Source organism: Etheostoma cragini, chromosome 5, assembly GCF_013103735.1.
Source record: "Etheostoma cragini isolate CJK2018 chromosome 5, CSU_Ecrag_1.0, whole genome shotgun sequence".
Classification (NCBI taxonomy): domain Eukaryota; kingdom Metazoa; phylum Chordata; class Actinopteri; order Perciformes; family Percidae; genus Etheostoma; species Etheostoma cragini.
Window position 1 is genome coordinate 29,242,224 of NC_048411.1, and position 21,464 is coordinate 29,263,687.

General features: G+C 39.9%; 3 protein-coding genes across 4 annotated transcripts in view; 2 read left to right on the forward strand and 1 right to left on the reverse strand.

Moving 5' to 3' along the window:
* bmp1a (bone morphogenetic protein 1a) overlaps nucleotides 1-6,200 on the forward strand; it is a 65,028-nt gene extending 58,828 nt beyond the window's left edge. For both annotated transcript variants that reach the window (XM_034870863.1, XM_034870862.1), the window contains exon 20: nucleotides 4,723-6,200. In XM_034870863.1, the coding sequence (XP_034726754.1) occupies nucleotides 4,723-4,857 (135 nt within the window). In that variant the 3' untranslated portion in view covers nucleotides 4,858-6,200. The remainder of the gene's footprint in view (nucleotides 1-4,722) is intronic.
* The window catches only part of kansl3 (KAT8 regulatory NSL complex subunit 3), a 340,892-nt gene that overhangs the window by 81,906 nt on the left and 237,522 nt on the right, over nucleotides 1-21,464 (forward strand). The window lies entirely within an intron of this gene.
* Nucleotides 10,638-21,464, reverse strand: part of disp3 (dispatched RND transporter family member 3) — a 24,752-nt gene continuing 13,925 nt past the window's right edge. The window contains exons 7-22 of the mRNA XM_034870845.1: nucleotides 20,138-20,298; nucleotides 19,812-19,951; nucleotides 19,601-19,692; nucleotides 19,345-19,509; nucleotides 17,728-17,889; nucleotides 17,483-17,629; nucleotides 17,259-17,395; nucleotides 16,971-17,140; nucleotides 16,749-16,879; nucleotides 15,737-15,921; nucleotides 15,495-15,621; nucleotides 14,054-14,199; nucleotides 13,796-13,955; nucleotides 13,264-13,377; nucleotides 11,811-11,977; nucleotides 10,638-11,288 (exon numbers count right to left, since the gene is read on the reverse strand). Of these exons, the coding sequence (XP_034726736.1) occupies nucleotides 10,932-11,288; nucleotides 11,811-11,977; nucleotides 13,264-13,377; nucleotides 13,796-13,955; nucleotides 14,054-14,199; nucleotides 15,495-15,621; nucleotides 15,737-15,921; nucleotides 16,749-16,879; nucleotides 16,971-17,140; nucleotides 17,259-17,395; nucleotides 17,483-17,629; nucleotides 17,728-17,889; nucleotides 19,345-19,509; nucleotides 19,601-19,692; nucleotides 19,812-19,951; nucleotides 20,138-20,298 (2,561 nt within the window). The 3' untranslated portion in view covers nucleotides 10,638-10,931. The remainder of the gene's footprint in view (nucleotides 11,289-11,810; nucleotides 11,978-13,263; nucleotides 13,378-13,795; nucleotides 13,956-14,053; nucleotides 14,200-15,494; nucleotides 15,622-15,736; nucleotides 15,922-16,748; nucleotides 16,880-16,970; nucleotides 17,141-17,258; nucleotides 17,396-17,482; nucleotides 17,630-17,727; nucleotides 17,890-19,344; nucleotides 19,510-19,600; nucleotides 19,693-19,811; nucleotides 19,952-20,137; nucleotides 20,299-21,464) is intronic.

Below are 21,464 nucleotides of genomic sequence, written 5' to 3' on the forward strand. Positions count from 1 at the left end.
ACTATACTATGACTTTTTTCTACATACTATACTATGACCTTTTTCAACTTTTTTTCGACATACTATACTATGACTTTTATCGAAATATTATACTATGACTGTTTTTCGACAGACTATACTATGACTTTTTCCGACATACTATACTATGACTTTTTGACTTTTTTCGACATACTATACTATGACTTTTTTGTTCACTTTTTCCAAGATACAATACTATCACTTTTTTTCGACATACAATACTATCACTTTTTGGGATTTTTCTCAACATACAATACTATGACTTTTTTTCAACATAATATACTATGACTTTTTTTTACTTTTTTTCAACATACTATATTATGAATTCTTTCGACTTTTTTCGACATACTATACTATGACTGTTTTCAACTTTTTTTCGACATACTATACTATGACTTTTTTCGACATACTATACTATGACTTTTTTCGACATACTATACTATGACTTTTTTCGACATACTATACTATGACTTTTTTCGACATACTATACTATGGCTTTTTTCTACATACTATACTATGACCTTTTTCAACTTTTTTTCAACATATTATACTATGACTTTTTTGACTTTTTTCGACATACTATACTATGACTTTTTTTTGACATATTATATTATGACTTTTTTCGACATACTATACTATGACTTTTTTTGATTTTCTTCGACATACCATGACTTTTTTTCGACATACTATACTATGACTTTTTTCGACTTTTTTCGACATACTATACTATGACTGTTTTGGAATTTTTTCTACATACTATACTATGACTGTTTTCAACTTTTTTTCGACATACTATACTATGACTTTTTTCGACATACTATACTATGACTGTTTCTGACTTTTTTCTACATACTATACTATGACCTTTTTCAACTTTTTTTCGACATACTATACTATGACTTTTTCGACATATTATACTATGACTTTTTTTACTTTTTTTCGACATACTATACTATGACTTTTTCCGACATACTATACTATGACTTTTTTCTACATACTATACTATGACCTTTTTCAACATTTTTTTGACATACTATACTATGACTTTTTTCAACATATTATACTATGACTTTTTTTACTTTTTTTCAACACACTATACTATGACTTTTTCCGACAGACTATACTATGACTTTTTTCTACATACTATACTATGACCTTTTTCAACTTTTTTTCGACATACTATACTATGACTTTTTTCGACATATTATACTATGACTGTTTTTCGACAGACTATACTATGACTTTTTCCGACATACTATACTATGACTTTTTTGACTTTTTTCTACATACTATACTATGACTTTTTTGTTCACTTTTTCCAAGATACAATACTATCACTTTTTTTCGACATACAATACTATCACTTTTTGGGTTTTTTCTCAACATACAATACTATGACTTTTTTTCAACATAATATACTATGACTTTTTTTTACTTTTTTTCAACATACTATATTATGAATTCTTTCGACTTTTTTCGACATACTATACTATGACTGTTTTCAACTTTTTTTCGACATACTATACTATGACTTTTTTCGACATACTATACTATGACTTTTTTCGACATACTATACTATGACTTTTTTCGACATACTATACTATGACTTTTTTCGACATACTATACTATGACTTTTTTCGACATACTATACTATGACTTTTTTCGACATACTATACTATGGCTTTTTTCTACATACAATACTATGACCTTTTTCAACTTTTTTTCAACATAGTATACTATGACTTTTTGACTTTTTTCGACATACTATACTATGACTTTTTTTTGACATATTATATTATGACTTTTTTCGACATACTATACTATGACTTTTTTTGATTTTCTTCGACATACCATGACTTTTTTTCGACATACTATACTATGCCTTTTTTCGACATACTATACAATGACTTTTTTCAACATACTAAATTATGACTTCTTTTTACTTTTTAATGACATACAATTACTTTTTATCAACATACGATGACTTTTTATCTATATACTATACTATGACTTTTTATCGAGATACTATGCTATGACTATTTTTCAATATACTATACTATGAATTTGTTCGACATACTACACTGACTTTTTATCAACATATTATACTATGACTTTTTTTCGACATACTATACTATGACTTTTTTTGACATACTAAACTGACTTTTTTTGATTTTTTTGTCGACATACTATACTATGACTTTTTTTCTACATACTATGACTTTTTATCAACATAGTATACTATGGCTTTTTTCGACATACTATACTATGACTTTTTATCGACATACTATACTATGACTTTTTATCAACATACAATACTATGACTTTTTTCGGCATACTATACTATGACTTTTTTCGACATACTATACTATGACTTTTTTCGACATACTAAACTGACTTTTTTAGATTTTTTTGTCGACATACTATACTATGACTTTTTTTCAACATACTATGACTTTTTATCAACATAGTATACTATGGCTTTTTTCGACATACTATACTATGACTTTTTATCGACATACTATACTATGACTTTTTATCAACATACTATACTATGACTTTTTTCTACATACTATACTATGACTTTTTTTTACATACTAGATTATGACTTTTTATCAACATACTATATTATGACTTTTTTCGACTTCATATACTATGACTTTATATCGACATACTATGCTATGACTTTTTTCGCCATATTATACTATGACTTTTTTTCAACATACTATACTATGACTTTTTTTTGACATACTATACAATGACTTTTTTCGCCATACTATACTATGACTTTTTTTGATTTTTTTCGACATGCTATACTATGACTTTTTTCGACATACTATACTATGACTTTTATTCAACATACTATACAATGACATTTTTCGACATTCTGTATTCTGACTTTTTATTGAGATACTATACTATGACTTTTTTGTAAAAATGTACATTTTGGATGTTTTTTTTTCCTCTAGTCTAAAAGAAGAAATGTTGAAAATTGAATAAACAAACAAACAAACATGTTTTTTCTGCAGTATCTCTTCTTTAATCACTTCCTTCAAGTTGACATGTTCCTCCGGGTGTGGGAGTGTTACTGTAGAGGCGGCTGTAGGTCGACACAACCCATTGCTCCCCGGGTGTCCGTGAGTCTTTCAGAATCTCTGGCATCAGGTTGTAACAGCGAATGAATCAGCCAGTGCTGAGTCTGGATCAATGACGCCAGCAGGGAATAGAAACCCAAGTTCCTCAGGTCAGAGAACAGCTTGATTTCATTTACACACTTCAGTAATAAGTTCTGGCCTCTTACTCCAGCCTGTTCCTGTAAATTATTTGCTGGAGGGGACATAACACCCCCAGAACCCTGGGGAGCGGCTTCTCAATCAAGTTTTCTATTATAAAACAGGTTAAAAAAAAAAATGACACAATTCAATCCAAAGTGGGGTGAAAACTCATTATAGTATGTGGAGGCTTACTTTCAACCCGAGGGCTTTTCTCAGTTAAATAGCGGAGAACATTTAGCTGGTTGTACAATAAAATGTGTACGCTGCATTCTTGTTGTGTTTTAAATCCCTTTTCTAATAAACCAAGGACACATGGGCTATTGTAGATATATAAATAATGTCATGAATGACAGCTTTAATCAACAGCTCTGTGTTTTACACTTGGTTGCACAAGCTCTGACATCGCAGCGCTCGTCTTTATCGTAGCCACAATGCGGCCGCCGCACATGAAATAACTTCATTATTTTTCAGTCTGATGTTCCCAACTTATTAATAGTCATGTGATAACATTGTTCTGACAAACAGGCAGGTCACGTGTTGCATATTTTCTGTGCACGCATCATGAAGTTAATCCCTCCTTTTGTTTCATAACATGACGGACTCTCTACTCAAGACAGTAGAAATAAAATGTGCTGAACAGAATATGGTTTTATTCAGGGAAGAAATGAGCTCGGTAGAACCGTGGACCTGGAACTAATCATCGCAGTATATTTTATCCTCACTTCAATAGCTGCCAAAGCCTCAATCAGAATAAAGCTGGGACAGGCGGGTCCCGGACCCTTACGTGGCCCCTGGCTGTTACAGACCGAGTCCTCTGCAGTCAGAAGCCATTCGTCACAGTCAATCTTCAGTTTAAAAGGGACACTACAGGCAAAAACATCACTTTTCAATTTTGATTTTTTTTTTTTATGCTAATGTCCTTCCATAAAGTTGAATTTTTTTAAAGTGAGTATTTCACATTCTTCAAATATTCTGAGCCAGAAATCTCAACTTCAGTAGCACTTACATACACCCAACTTTGCAGTTTCATTACTGACAATTTGTTCATATAATCACTCATTGTTCTTAAAACATGGAGAAAGTTATTTTGTAATCGTTGACAGTATTTTCTGATTTGTGGAGTGATTAAAAAATATCCAAAATCTCCTCTGTGAAAACCTTTGACTCTAAAATGTCACCAATTTTGAACGTTTGAACTTTATCCAATATATGCAAATTAGTGCATATTTAATGAGATAATACGTACATTGCATGTCTAGTAATCAACTGGGGAATTTTAATGGTGATATCTTTAGTTAAAATATTTTCCCTATGCAGTGCCCCCCCCCCCCCCCCCCCCCCCCCCCCCCCCTTTTAATTAAAGTGATGTCAAAGAAGCAGAAAAAAAAGCAACAGCACTAACAATTGTGTTGTTTTCCTTGTTGTCTGACAGCCTCCGGAGGAGATCTACTCGGCCGGTGACTCCATTGTGATCAAGTTCCGCTCCGACGACACAATCAACAAGAAAGGATTTCACGTCCGCTACACCAGCACCAAGTTCCAGGACACACTGCACTCACGCAAGTGACCAGCGGGGGCCGGAAGGGGCCGTGCGGGGCAGAGGGGCAAACGCAGGGGCCCCCAGGGGAGGCGCCAGCCTGACGCTCGGAAACCTTCGGCCACCAAGATGAATCAAACACGACCGAACAGCCGCAAGAACGCCAACCGCACCTCAGCTCCCAGGGGCTCTCGCTCCCCCCACAGACTGTGAGGAGTAAAGCCATTCTGCAGTACACCTTGTTTTTACCTTTTTATGGTTAGGATTGGGGTGGGAGGATGAAAACGTCCGCCTTAGGTGGACAGTAGGGGAAAATTTATTGACCCAGATCTCTCCAGATATTTTTTTTGTTTCCTCTATTTTTATTTTTTTTTAAATGTGCCTCCTTAAAGAGTGGCACAAAGGAAAACAGTGGATTCTCAGGACCTGTAGGAAGACAGGCATCAGCTGGACAGATCCCTGCTGTTGTCCGGCCAGCCCTCCACATCCAGGGGGGGTGAGGGGGGTGAGAAGGGGGGAACAGGAAGATGGGAATGCCTTCTGCACTCCTCAATAATTGCTCTCCTCTCCTCACACTCTCATCCCTTTTGGTCCCGATCTGTAAGAGGATTAGAAGGACTTGACTTGAGATTTTTTGACACTGTATGTCAGTCAATTGCATGTAATTACAAAAAGGAAAGAAGGAAAACTGTACAGGGACAACACCAGCATTTGTAATTGGCATTGTCCTGGCAACCAGTGGCAAGATTCTCGTTGTTACCATTAACAAGGAAATTAAGGAAGCAGTTATCTTATTAAAGGACTAATAAATGAGTTGTGGTCCATGTCTTCTGGGTGGTAATTGCTTGCCTGTTGACTGGCTGTTACTGTACCTCCATGTATAAAGTAATGTGCATGATCTTTCAAAGGGAACATGTGCTTTTCTCAGCTCGAACCAGTTAGCACTTTACAGTAAATTGTTCCAAAATCATGAGCTTATGACTTTTTTTGTGAAATGCAATGCCAGTTCACTTATTTTTAAATGCATTTTATCTCTCTTATTCTTCATTGTTGTTTTTTTCGTTGGTTTTTGCTCCATTTAGTCCCTCAGGCATACTTGAACATTGTGTGTGCCCTGTAACATGGGGTAATAAAGACATGACTTATGTTTCAGTGTTGATTTACAGTTCTGATGTAAAATAATTTCTCTCCAGAGAAAACGCCTTTTCTTGGTACAATGAAGTATTTCTCTAGAACCAAATGAGCCTGGGTATTTATTGTTCTAATAACTACATGTAAAGGTGGAACGGTACTGTTGAACTTAACCCTATAATTGCCTTCAAATGTATAGCCGTTGGTCGAATATGTTGAATATACCATGTTGCTCACTCGTTCCTTTTCTCCATTTATTTCTCTCTCAACACGATGAGAATAATGTTCTGTGACTTTGCAGCAGTCTGACGCATCTGTTTGACGTCGGAGCCTTTGTGCGCTGTATTAACCGATAACTGGGAACCGGATTTGTGCCGTGTCAGTTGAAACTTGTCCTGCATCGCACGGCCGGAGGTGAGTGCAGTGTAGGACACGTGAGCAGAAGGCGTAATACAGAACTTAGGCCTTAGACGGCACACTGGGCTTTGTTTGAAATTAGTTTCTGACACCCAACAAACCCCCCCCCCCCCCAACACAAAGCCAAATATAAATACCCATTATTCATCTCTGATTCACTATTTATAGACAGATTGTCATTTTTAGACTACAGTTGGAAAGCATTTCATTTTCCGCCTTGCTAAATATTCGTTCCCTTCCGTGTAACATCACTCCCCTCAATAATTATTCCATTTCCATTCTGTCGTGCTTTTGCTCTTTTATAATAAAAACACGAGGAGCAGACCGGTGTAGTTACGTAGAAGACTGGTACTTAAACCAACAAAACGGGCTGCAAAGCACATGCAGATGTAACCAGACTGCACCCCGGGTAAACACACTCTAAAAGGACACTTTCCACATAAACAAATAAATGATATGCTTGTTTTCTTTAGATGATATAATTAATTTTATAAGTAGATAGCTGTCCCTGACATTACTCAGCATATTCTAGATTTGGGTAATCAGATGTACTTTACCTACACTTGTGTGTCTGACTCTCATTTTAGTCAAGTAAAAACAATGTATTTTATATATATTATAAAAATGATATATATATATATATATATATATGTGATTTAACAAGTCTAGAGGCAATCATGCAGAGCTTGAAAGAAATGTATTTGCATCAGTAAGTGAAAACTATTTCAAAGTAATATTTCTTCATACAGCAGCTACACACACTTATTTGCAAGAAGATCTATTCCCTAAGAAGTGCCCCATGAAAAAAAATCACTTTCACATTTAAACAAAAATCAATCAATAAAGAAACCACTGACATTCAAACTCTATAGAAGTCCCCCCCCCCCCCCCCCCCCCCCCCCCCCCCCCCTCCCCCACCCCGGCAGTGGAAATGTAGCAACACCAATGTTTTTCTGCTTTTTCTTCAAAGTATTTGTTCTGTTCTCATCCCGATGAGCATCACTACGCCTACCACGGTCGCCCTTTGTTTAATGACCGGCCGCCATGAAACATTCATGCTCTGCAATTCCATGTTGAATCTGAAGCCATTTCACATGAATAATTAAAGACAGCCAACTGGAGACGGGACGCTGCCTACTGTACTGTAGCTCTGCCAGTAACAATGTGACTGAAGGCAAGCGGCGACAGGTCCTCATCCTGTTCCCGCGCCGCTGCTCTGTTGCATAACAATGCAGAAGAACACCGTGCTGCTCTTTCACAAAAAGAAACGACCCAGAGGCTTTCTGCACCTGTTTTATTTGACATTTAACGAGTAATAGGCTACTCACACAAAACAGAAATGTACTGCTCTTGCCGCAATTGAGTCAGTCCCTCTCTGCCTCTCCCTACCCATTATTGTGTTATGTGGTTTGACAAACGGCCCTCACCTTGACTGCGGGGCAGACCAGAGCCGGCGTCGAGGGGAGTCTGGCTGCCGCTCGTGCTTGTGTGAGAGCAGAGGAGTGAACAGCGCGAGAGCCTACAAGTGCTGAGGAGGGTTCACCTGAGCAGTTGACAAGAGGTCTCTTTTAGTTGGCGCTGATGGCAAAAAATAGAGACATAGAAGCAGTTTGAGTTCCAAAATATTAAACCATACACTGTGAAATATAATAATACTGTACTGTAAGCTTGCAGGCCTGACAAGTGCAGCCAATTCTGAAGCTCTCTCTTCTCTCTAACTTCCAGCAGGGGGCGACTCCACTGGCTCCCAGAGGAAGTCTGTTTCTATAGAAGTCTAGGAGAATATACACTTGATTTATTACCTCAGTAAATATATTCTCAATTGCTAGTGTGAAGTATTCTGCAACACAGCATGATGTTCATTTTGCAAACTATAGTCCCATTTTTTTTAAATAGACGATAAAGCAGGGGATGCTTTAGGACCTGTCAATCAGGACAGAGGCTTAGCGATGCTAACCATGCTAACACTGTGGATATTAAAAAAGACCTCAACTTGTTTTTGTATGTCTTCATCTTAAACCGTGACCCTCTTACTGTGTTTTCACTTCTTCAAAGTTAAATGGAACATTTTGTCACCTAAAAATATCTCGTTCAGCTTGCTGCCAACCTAGCTAGCTGTTGCTAGCTAGCTATAGCTAGTCTCCGCGGGTAACTTAAAAGGGAAAGTTAGCAGATTTAGTTTTGCAATTTTCCCTTTTTAGCGTTTAGCTTAGCGTTGCCCCGTTGCAACCATAAACAACACTGGCTTGGCAGAGTCCTCCTCCCCATCTCCAACGTCAAAAATCACCACATCTGGTCGCAAAAAAACGATGGCGGCACCCGTTTCGATAAACTCAAGGCTTCAAAGCGGCAGTCCACAAACCAATGGGTGACGTTACTCCTGCTACGTGCATTATTTTTACAGTTTATAATATAAACACATGAAAGGTCAGAAAAGAGGAGGTTCCTCGTGGTAAGTCTTGGTAAACACAACTCTTCAGAGCGTGTGTGTGTGCTGGCAGCGTCAACAGATCAGTTGGGACTGTGTGAGAGCAGCATACCGAAACATTTTACATCACACATCACATTTAACAGAACTGTGCAAGGTATAAACTTGAACTAGTAACATTTTTTAATCCAGCCACATTGGGACACCATAACCTTTGTTACAAGTGTGGCTGAAAACACATTAAGAGAACACAAAGAGAAGATCAGTCAAAATGTGATGTTTCACAAGATGGCCGTGAATCATGTGCACTAGAGCCCGACCGATGTATCGGCAGACCGATATTATTGGCCGATATTTGGCATTTCCCAATCTATCATTTTATAATGGCCGATTAAAAATTTAAATCTTTTTTTTTTATATATTCATTCATCAGAATCATTTATAATGACAAAAAATAAATAATTCGGATAAATTAATAGAAATGGAGTGTCAACCATTAACCGTTATGAGGGTCAATGTTGCATAGTCTGTCCACCAGAGGGCGCTCTACAACGTCCCTGTTAGTGATGGCGTAACATAGTCTGTCCACCAGAGGGCGCTCTACAACGTCCCTGTTAGTGATGGCGTAACATAGTCTGTCCACCAGAGGACGCTCTACAACGTCCCTGTTAGTGATGGCGTAACATAGTCTGTCCACCAGAGGGCGCTCTACAACGTCTCTGTTAGTGATGGCGTAACATAGTCTGTCCACCAGAGGACGCTCTACAACGTCTCTGTTGGCAACACTGATTATTTTTTTGTTAATGTGTTTTTGTTCAAAGGACTTTAAGTTTCGTATCTTAAGTTTGCATTTTTCTATATTTTATTTATCAGAACTTTAATATATTTTGATGTTCTGTTGTGACAATTAAGCAAATTATTATCATATTATTTTAGTGAACTCATAAATAACTGCAAATAAGAAATGTTAGGGAAATTTAATATTCGTGTCGGTATCGGCCTTAACCCTCGTGTTTTCCTCGGGTCAAATTTGACCGATGCACACAAATTTTCAATGTCAGAAAAGATCGTTGAAAAATGTGACAAACGTCGAAAAAAAAATAATCAACAAAACATTCCTTTTTTTAAATGCTGAAAAAGAAAGAATCAGAAAAAGTGACAAGAAAACATCAAAACATTAGAAAAAAGTACAAAAAAATAGGACTAAAATTGACTAAAACTTTGATAAAAGTGTAGAAAAAGAACAACAAACTGTGGAAATGTCAACCCAGAAAAACAGTTGCAGGTCAACGGGAAGACAACACAAGGGTTAAAAATCCTAAATGGGTCGGGCTCTAGTGTAGACCGGGTCCACGCATGGTCACGGACGTCAGAGCGCGGCGCCCTGTCGCTGTTCCCACGCCACAGAACAGTCAGCGGCTCTTCACAACTCAACGAGTTCCACAGAAGAAAACGGTGACTCAGCCAGTGTTTCCCAACCATGACTCAACCCTCTTCCCCCTCTAGGCTGAAATATCCAAATCACATAAATACTTGAGCTGAGTCATCGTAACAACCCACTGATGTGAATCACATAGATATTTACACTATAGAACGTACAATCCACTGATCAGTACCACTGGAAAAGAAGTATTCTGTGAAGACAAACAGCTTGTAATAAAGGAATAGGGCTGCATCTAACGATTCATTTCATTGCCGATTTGATCTGTCGGTTATTTTCTCGATGTTGTTTGGTCTTTAACATGTCCAACATGACGTCCTCAAATGTCTCGTTTTGTCCACAAATACATTCAGTTTACTGTCCCCGAGGAGAGAAGAAGAAAACATATTCACATTTAAGAAGCTGGAATCAGAGAATTGTTTTCCCTCTTGTTTTTTCATTAAAAACATGAAAAAAAGTTGAATTGATTATCAAAATAGTTGGCGATTACTTTAATAGTTGACAACTAATCGATTAATCTTCGCAGCTCTACTTCTGACATCTTTGCTCTAGTTCTGACATCGTTGTGCTGTAGATAACAGGATCATTGGCTGATCTCGACATTCCTCTCAAACGTGGAGGAGAGTGGAGTGCTTACAGTCTTGCATACACAGGACATCAGTGTGAGTTGGCGTACAGTTGTGTGTTTTACGTGCTGATCGTTTGCCAGGCCGACGCTCCCAGCCGACCTCCCACCCAGCACAGGGCCGCCCCCAAGGCCGCCGCGGCCGCCACGGCCAGGCTGGCCTTCAGCACCGCGCTGGGGGGTCTGCTGAAGCGGGCGGGGGCCATGCACGCCAACATGGCCACCGTCACGGTCAGGGTGAACCCAATGGAGACGGCTGTGTTGATGGCCACTATCTGTCCAAACTTGGCGAAAGGCACAATGACACAGAAGAAGAGAGGGACTGTGGAGATCACCGTGGTGACGGCGCTGGATACTATGGCAACGCCCACATGGTTCACTGCCTCCAGGGTTCGCCTCTGCCTCTCGGCCCGAGGCTCCTGCAAACAAAACACAGATTAACGCTGTAGGAGCAGAGGCTCTTTGTCCTTTATTAGGGCTGCTACTAACGATCATTTCCATTGAGGATTAATCTATGAATTATTTTCTTTATAATGTCAAAATATGTGGATCAGTGTTTCCCAAAAAGCCCAGGATGATGTCCTCAAATGTCTCGTTTTGTCCACAACTCTAACGATATTCAGTTTACTCTCACGGAGGAGAACTAGAACATATTCACATTTAACACGCTGAAATCAGAGAATTTGGTACTATTTTTTTTTTAAATTAATAGTTGGAGAGTCATTCAGTAGTTGAGTAATCTCTGGAGCTCTACTTTTATTCACGAGCCTTCAGGGTGCTTCTCGTCTTAATAAAATCCAAAAGTCATAGTCATTAGCTTGTTTTAGCATGTGTGCAAACAGAAAACAAGCTGTGTGAGTTTTTATTACGGCTCGTAATTAATAAATATATATATATATATATATATATATATATATATAATGAAACAAGTGATCCCATACCAAGCTAGGAGCAGGCGTGGAGGTCTCCCCAGCCAGCAGGTATCCCTCCACCAGGTGCAGACAGTAATCCACAGAAGATCCCACGAGTATAGACAGAGAAATGGCCTCCACTGCTCCCATCTCCCAGCCCAGCCAGTACATGACCGCCACCACCAGGCAGATCACGCCTGTCGAAGGCCAAAAACTCACAATTCAATCAATCAATTTAATTCATCACATGAAATCAAACGAGGTACAAATCCAGTAAAAAGTAATCCCGTCATCTCCTTCAACGTCTTATTGATCCATCACAGAGCACAATGTGGTCCTCGGAGCGGCACGCAGAAAAAAAGAGAACGTCACAATACAGTTTGTCTCAGGGTAAGATCTGGCTACACCACAGATGCATTCTGGGATTGGAGGAAAAAACAAACTGGTTGTTAACTTTTCTTTAAACCAATCACAGTCGTCTTGGGCGGAGCTAAGCTCTGGACGCTGGCTCTGCAGAACAGTCTCAGGAACGAACTCGTTTTGATGTAACTTTTAAACCCCCCAAAAGAAAACGCCACATACAACATTAAAGTGCTCATATTCTGCTTATTTTCAGGTTCATAATTGTATTTAGAGGTTATATCAGATTAGGTTTACATGGTTTAGTTTTCTCCATTTTAGCTACAGAGTGAAGCGTCACACTTTACGCTGTTCCATCTTTGTTGGGAGTTGCAGGTAAGGACTACTAGCCAGTCAGGAGCAGTGTATGAGGACGTGCTACGCTAGCCGCTAGGCGAGCGTTATAACCTGTGTTACAAAGTGACGCACGGCCGTCACGGAAGTAAAAGGATGGACTACAGTAGAGCTGTTTGGAGTGTTTTCTGTTGGACATGGCACGTCCTTTGGGCGGGGGGGAGGGACTTTGGGCTTTTTCACTTTTTAAACCTATAATACACAAAGAAGATATATAACACAATAAAGGAAAGGGAAAAAGCATAATATGATCCCTTTAAACGAAGTTAACTGTTGACACAATACAGAAAGGTGAGCTATTTATATCAGCTGATACATGGTTACACCTCATTAGCTCTTACCTGTGTATCTCTGTGTGTACCTTGTCTACAGCAATAGCACCAATCAGCCCCAAAACGTCCCAGTTAGAGAGGAAAACACCCTAAACATATTCTTATTAAGTCTTTACAATCATTCCCTGAAAGAACCGACCAGGCCGACGTGTTGCACGATCCAAATTTCCTTTAAAACAAGCCATTTTCAGCATGTAGCATGCTAGCTTGAAAGGTTGTTGTTGTTTCCCGTAGCGACGGGAATTTGAGAACGGCGACACACACACAGAGCGGACATCCACTCAGGTTTATCCTGGAAATTTACTTCTGTTGATCCAGACCACCACCCATTACACACGTGATCCCAACCCGGGCTGGAATATTCCATTGTAAAATCTATTTCAGAGCAGCTCTCTTACCCAGAATGGTTATGAGGACGGGGAGCAGCAGCAGAGGATGTGCAGTGAACACGGACACAGCTGCCACACAGATGGCCAGAGACAGCAGCAGGCTCCAGAGGGCACTCTCCACACCTGCAGACAGACCACACAGCGATCCAGATCGCACACTTTTCACTTTTAGTACGTTCTGCAGCTGCTCTTCAAAGCATGTACTGTTGCACGCAGTATTATGCACGCAATCTACACATCTCGTCTATGAATTTGATACAAAACAGGATGTATGCTCTATAGGATGTTGTTTTTTTCCTTGCTCTTATCAGGTTTTTTCCAAATGATGTACAGATTTTTAGGTATTTTATTATCTCAGTTGGCCCTAAGTTTGGGCGGAGCCACAATGTCTACAATGTCTGGCTTGGCACCTGATCCTGGTATCAGACTGGAACACAAAATACTATGTTAGTATGAGTATTACTGCAGGGTTTATCAGTTGAATCCCCTCTTCAGTTTGCAGAAAGCGTCTCTTTGACACGCAGTTCCACTTCACACTCACCTATGATTTCCATGAAGATCTGCTTCCAGTGCTCGCAGGTCTGGAAACCCCGTTGCAGAGCGGAGGACTGCGGGAGGGAGGCCAGCTGCTCCTGGATGAAGTTCTCCCACTGAAGGAAGTCGGAGTAGGTCTGGAAGGAGGATTTGCCCTTGTATGTGGTCTGGGAAAAGAAGAGAGGTAGAGCTTTTGGCAAATTGAACTGGAAAAAGCTGCTCTGTGATGGGAGAAGATGAAAAGCTGGAAGATGAAGGGACTTACAGACTCAAAGGCCATGGACAGCCAGCAGACCTTGCCCCCGTGTATTCCCACAGCTCCGTGGGAGAGCTGCCCCGGCAGCAGGTTGGGCTCAGGGAGAGAGTGGCACTCCGGATGGAGCAGAGGAACAACCGCAGACAGTTTGTTACCTGAAGATTAGAAGAGATTGGAGAGATCTTGGAACTTGAATTAGTGATAAAAAGGCGGTGGTCTTTGTTAGGGGGCATGAACAAATCCATTATACATCAAGGAAGAAGCCAAGGCACTCGTCTTTTATGAAAAATATATATAAAAGGCCTTTAATGCATATTAAGATTTTATTCTATTCAGAATGTTTCAAATGAATTAAAGGCATTTTATATATAAAGTATTTTTCATGAAAGACGAGAGCCTTGGCTTCTTCCTTGATGTCTGTACAGTTTGTTACCTGCAGAGAACAGGAGAAAGGACAGCACCTTTTACACACTGTCATTCTCTATTAATAAAATCAATCAATCAATCAAAATATACAGCATAGCAACCAGCAGGTATCCAAATTGCTTAACATCCAAAACCAAGAGTAAAAACACATATCATACAACAGGAAGAACATAAAAAAGTGAAATCAGAAAAGGTTACAAAGAAACAGAAGAAACTCTTAAACGCAATGACCGGTTGAGCTCCCGCAAAGTTAAAATTTCAGACAAATAATCCGGAGCTTTGACAACAAACAATAAAATCTAAAAATCCATTTAAAAACACACAGGGAGCCAATGTGGAGCGTAGAGAACGGGAGTGATGTGAACATGTCTAGATGTTTTTGATAAAAAGCGAACAGCAACATTTTGCAAAAAGTTGAAGACGTGAGATGGAGGTCTGATTCAGACCAACATAAAGAACATATATATATATATATATATATATATATATATATATATATATATATATATATAATAATCCTAACAGACTTTATTTATATAGTTCGTTTGATGCAGAAAGAGTAGCTCAAAGTGCTTTACAACAAAGTGGATGGACCTCAAAACAAAGAAGATCCATTAAGAAAATAAAAGCACTTACAAAATACTCAAATGACCAACAAATAACAGAGGCTGCTAATATCTGCCAAGACCAATATAATATGTCAAATTTAAAACAACACAGTTTTGGTGCTATAGTCTCTTAAAAAATAAGTTTAGAGGGCTTCAACTACTGATTATTTTCAATATGTTATCAGTCCTCTAGAAATAGAATAGAATATAGTTAAAAATGTCTATTACAATTTCCCAAACCCCGAGGTTTTTATGATGAATGTCCAATTTGCTATTAAAGAGGAAAAAGGAAACCAGCAGATATTCCTATTTAAGAAGTTGGAAGTTGCTTAAAAAATGTCTTTAGCGATCAACTTGATCGATTGACGCTTTATGAAAAAATGAAAGATGTCCATCTGAATTGTGTCGGGCGTTACCTGAAGGCAAACACTGTGCTCCTCCTGGCTTCACAAGTTGTGTGTTTGCACTAATAGCTTTGCAGATTTTACAAAGATGCCCCATTTCCTGGAAAACATCAAAGTCTGGGTCCAAGATAACGCTGCCCTTTGGAGAGAATCAAACACAATGTAAGTCACATGATGATAACATCCTTTCAACATCTAGCTCGGCTTTATTTCTGTTGATGAGTAAGATCTACTGACGTAGGTCCGACCCTCACCATGTCTCCGATAACGTGGTTGTCCCTTTTTTCGGTTCGGTTGACTCCTAAGATGCCAAAGACGACAAAAACCATCGCCCCGGTGTCCACCAGAGGGCGCACCGCCGGCTGGCCACACGCCCCCCCACCGCACGGGTTGAAGCCAAACGTTTTGGATGCTTTGGTTTTGGGAGCAGAGGAGGGATCTTTGAAAAAACAACCAGAGGAAAATCTCTCAGCAGGCAGCGGTGTCTCCATAAGAGTGACATGACACAGTCTCGACACATGAACTCTGACCCCAACCCTAACCAAAAGTTCTTTTTTATACAGTGTCAAAATATGCGTGTAACTCGAGTGCTGTGGAAAAATCCTCCAGAGGTGTTTTAGACGGTGCCACTTTGAGAAGCTGGTATATTTCAAAGAAGTGTTATATTGCTGCATTTACAGCAATATAACATATACACAGCATGGACTTAACATGAGAATTAAGGACTTTAACCCTTGTGTTGTATTCCTGTCAACCATGAAAAAAAATCACTTTTTTCTCACTTTTCAGTGTTGTGGGTGCTTTTTTGATGTTTTTTTCCAAAGTTTTTGAATATTTTTTAAGGTTGACATTTTCAATGCTTATTTCAACGCAAAAAAATTCCAGCATGTGTGACACATCTGGGCTGCCCGTGGCCTAGGAAGTATTGGCAAATCCTGGGGGGGGGGGGGGCGTAAGTCCAAATGAGTAAATAGAAGTTACAGATAAGAAGAAGAAAACAGCCAAAAATTCTTTAAAAACATTGAAAAAAAAAAAGAGAACAAAAAATTTAAAAAAGACCAACTATGTCGGAACAAAGAAGTATTTTCAGAACAAACAAAAATTTAAAAAACGAAAAAACACATGACTAAACCTTTGAAAATAGCATTGAAACCCCCAGACAAAAACGCTAAAATTGCTACAAAATCTATGCAGTGAAGAAGAAAAACATTTGTCATGGTGGGCTAAGTGTCTTTACGTCAATGACGCTTTCTGATGCTCGCTCACCACTGGGAAGAGGGATATAAAAAGTTCCCTGTGTGGGTCCATCTGGTCCAGAACTGATGCCGCAGCCAGGCGGGTCGGCACACACGCGGCTGGGATGAGGTCTCAGGCGGCGCTGGGCGAAGCGGAGTCTCCTTAAAAAGGTTATAGCAGAGCTGAAAATGACGGATTGCTCACTAAAACGCCATGACAGGAATGACTTCTTCTTTTCACCCGTATGTTCACCTGCTGTGCTGCTGCTGAGACACCGCTACATAAAAGGAAAACTCTGGCGCCCAGCCATGGCGGGGTTCACACGAGGTGGATGTGATCATCCAGCTGGGGTACGGGTGGTACACATGGGAAACACACACTGTCATTCTGCTGGTGTAATTGTTGCGGGGCTGATTATAAGCCTATTCAGATAAAACAAGATTAGTTATAAGCCGCTTTAGTGGCACATATGGCAGTTGGGGAGACATAACGTTACAGCTAATTATATTGCTGTTATTACTTTTTCTTTTGCTCTCTAACCTGAAATGAAGACACCTCTTCGTGCTCCGTGCTGCACAGTTTCCACGGGGACGGAGTGCTGGCGTTGAGGGAGAAACGGTAAAGGGTTGTAGAGGCTCCGAGGTCCAACTTTGATATGTACACGGTCAGTAAAGACTCTGAAAAAACAAAGCACAATATTAAAAAAAAAGAGGGGAAGGTATTAAATGAGAGAGAAATTGATTTGTATGTGCTGAATGTTTTACCTGTTTGATTTGTGCTTGCATTCTGTTTTAAAGCGGTCCGTGGAGCAGATGAAGTGGTTTTGCTCGGCCTCTGCTGATGTGTGGAGAACTTAAATGCTGATGAGGAAGTGTGTGTGTACAAGGGATGGGGCTTTTCCATGAACACGCCTGCAGAACCCAACATACAATTTAGATATTTGTTTTGGATGTGGGAAGTTAACTGGTGATTGTCAGTGCGTTCACATGCAGATTATATTCAGTCTCACCTGAACACATGGGGCAGGAGATGCCTTGACCGCTGAGGTTGCTCCTCAGAGCCAGCAACGTTTGAAGGTTTGTGTCCCGGCGGAAAAGAAGGGGGGCGTGAGTGGCCGGCCTCAGGAGACAGCAGCAACCGGCAGATAAGACCAGAACCAGGAGGAAGACGCCTGCGCCGACAGGAAGACAGTGATGAATGATGGCAGAGAGGAGGGTCTGATGGAGCAGATAAAGCAGCTGAGAGACACATCAGGAGCAAGGATCAATTACACTCACTCCTTAGCAGAGGAAAGATAAATACTTCATGAAAGGCACTTGGTTTTCCTCTGACAGACTAAATCCTCTTAGGTCACACAGAGAGATGAGCTCGCGGTTACTCTCCCGTCTAAATCATAGATCAAGATCTTGTCTGACAATATCTGTGCAAACCAAACTATAGAACTGACAAAGTTTCTTCAGTATAAATTGCCGTGTCAAACTGTGTGAGTTTGTGGCCGGGTTGGCTCAGTTGGTAGAGCAGGCGCACATATTAGATGTACATAGAGGTTTACGCCTCAACGCAGATTTCAAGAGTTCGAGTCCGACCTGTGACGATTTCCCGCATGTCTTCCCCCCCCCTTTCCCACCTAGTTGTCCTGTCCATTAAAAAGGCGGAAATCACCAAAAATTACCTTAAAAAAAGAAATACTGTGTGACACCTTAATTGAATGGGCGTGCATAGGTCTGACATGGCACCAATCATGAACATGAAGGTGACATTATGAATGTTCATGAGTGTTTTTAAGTGTCATTTAGTAAATGATAACCTTTATAATTGCAAATTTTGGATTTTTTTTAATGATTGCTGTCCTTTAGCAACTGTGTTACAAGCCCACGTTAGCTTAGCGCTTGTAACACCGGTCACGAACATAAAGGAGTCTTCATGAATGTTCATGACTGTTGTCATTAGGAGTCATTGGGTAAATTATAATACGCAACTGCATTGTCTAAGATGTTTGTGTTATGACTACTTGACATTAGGCAAGACAACGTAACCTGTTACAAATATGTGATAGACTTAACTTAAAGATACTATTGAGCTTTATGTCTTAACTTTACATTAAACTTTCATAAGTGGTTGGTTTTGACATTGGCTGTCATGACACCATTATATAATAATTACATATAAATAATGAAATAATGTCTTCTTTTGTCCACAACTCAAAGAAATTTTGTTATCTGTGATGGAAAAAATTAGAACTTATTCACATTTAATAAAGCCGGAATTAGAGAATCTTTTTTTTTTTTAAGTGACACAAACAATGAATCTGCAATCAATTTCATAGACAACTAATCGATTAGTCTTTGCAGATCTACATGAACAATGAACATGAACAATACTCTTGACCTCAAGTAAAGTAGAACATGTAACAAGTCCAGTTAATGTCAAGTTGTCATAACACAAACATCTGACACTTATGTCATGTCATCGTGTCATTATGGCATGATCATTCACATTTATAAAGACTCCTTCCTTTTCAGGATCGGTGTCATGTCATAGTTATGACAGTGTCGTGTCAGTCTTATGCACACCCCTTCCAATAAAGTGTTACCTTGAGTTATCAGCGTTTTACATCAGATCTCACCTAGGACAGCCTTTCGTTGCTTCACAGCTGGCTCGGCCACTAAATGCTTCAGGGCCCACCGGAGATTTGTGCTCACCACACCCACGTGCTGCTGCCCTGAAGGGGACGGAGGTGTCTCCACTGACAGGGACAGAATGGCCGCATCGCCGTCTGTGTCACCCGCGCCTAGCCGAGACAAAGACAGAGGGCTTAGTGGTGCCTGGACAGCAGGGTCTTCCAACCGAGACTCATTCCCTTCTCGAGATAATAATCTCACCTGGCTCCATCTCCACTGACAGAAGCGCCACATCATCATCATCATCTGACAAAGGGCTGTGGCTCGCTGACAGGCCCGAAAACAGCTTCCAGCTTCAGAGGGAGGACACAGTTTAGCGAGACGGACAGCTGAAGGGATTACACCGCCCCGGTGGTGTCGCACAGCATGCACAAATAAAATCCCACACAAAAACGAGGAGACAATGCCTCACCAACTCAACCAGGCGTGTTCCTGAGACGCCATACACTCGGTCCAGATACACAGGGCGGCGGGCATCAGGGCGGACACCCAAAACCAGCAGCAGCTGACAATGAGGGCCATGAATAGTCCAAAGTCATGCACGGCTGGGATCTATGTGTCAGTTAAACAAAGCACAGTGTAAAAGACCTTGAGACATTCAATTTGTGCTTACCATATGAGAAAAAAAAAGAAAAGGCTGTCTGCTGAGAGAGGCACTTCTATTCATCCATGGCAGGGTAGTCATTTATAATGCCTGTACAGATTCTATTAACGGCAGGATTTCTCCTCTTTGATTACCTGAGAGAAGGTGTTAGCAGCGTAGGCAGCTGCAGTAGTGAAGGAGGTGAGGAAAGTAGCTCGGCCAGCTGTTTTAATTGTGTAGATCATTCGCTGCTGCGGCTGACGTAGATGAGAAGCCTGTCTGAAGGTGCTGATGAACACAAATACATCATCTACACCTGAGCAACAAATGAGAGAACAAAAGAGCTGCTTTATTACACATTATTGTAGAATATACTGTCAAAAGATTTTTTTTTTTTCAACCTTAAAAGGATAACTTCAGTATTTTTTTAACCTGGACCATATTTTCCTCATGTTTTTGTGTCTGAGTGGCTAATGGGAACAACATTTTCTTTTTTTAATTTGACTAGTATCGAGAAAGGTGACTGCTGTTGGCAGCGGCGAAACAAGCAGCGTGTGTGACATTAATGGGCAGTTGCACACCTTCAATTTCCGTCCACTAAATGTTCTGTTTATGCCGCTGACAGGCTCAGATTATTATTCTAACCAATGATTTCCACCGGCTGCAGAACGGCTGCGGGTCAAATTAGAAGCACGTGTCTGACAACATTATGGAAAGGATCATGTTTTTGTTTAACATGAAACAGCTCCGAAATCACCATCGCCAAACTCCATTCAATAAAAAGTTTTTTTAGCATGTATAGAGCTACATATTTCCACATGTAAATTGGTGAATTGAGGCTTTATTTTAACCAGACCAGAAAGACAAACCAAGACAACTTTTGACAAATTTCTTTTGTTTCTGTCCACTTTGAATGTAATGTGTTTCATGATGATAAAATTACAGTTTATTTACATGGAGTCTGGTGAGTTTGTTGATGGGTATTTCGGGGCTGTTTCATGTTAAAGAAAAAGGCTCTTACTCTTTAACAAAAAGGTCCATCTCTGTAGGAATCTTTTCCATGATGTCTTCAGACACTGTTCAGTCAGTGGCAAAAACATCACTTTTAGGGGACAGAAATTGAAGGTGTGCAATTGCCCATTAACGTTAATTTGCAGCTTTTTTCAACGGTCTTGCTTAATATTGGACCAATTTCAGAGATTGTTGTTCCCATTAGTCACTTAGACACAATAACACCAGCAAATAGGGTCCAGGTTGAAAAATGCCAACATTACCCTTAAAGGAATAGTTTGACATTTTGGAAAAATGCACTTTACTTTCCTGCTGAGAGTTTGATGAGCTCTAGATCTATAGATACAACTTTGATGTCTGAGAATGGTATCCATCATTTCATCAAAATTGTGATGTGAACACATCTCTTCTTTCAGGTATCTTTCCACAGGCCCTGAAAACTGCAGTAATCAAGCCACTTTTAAAAAAGAA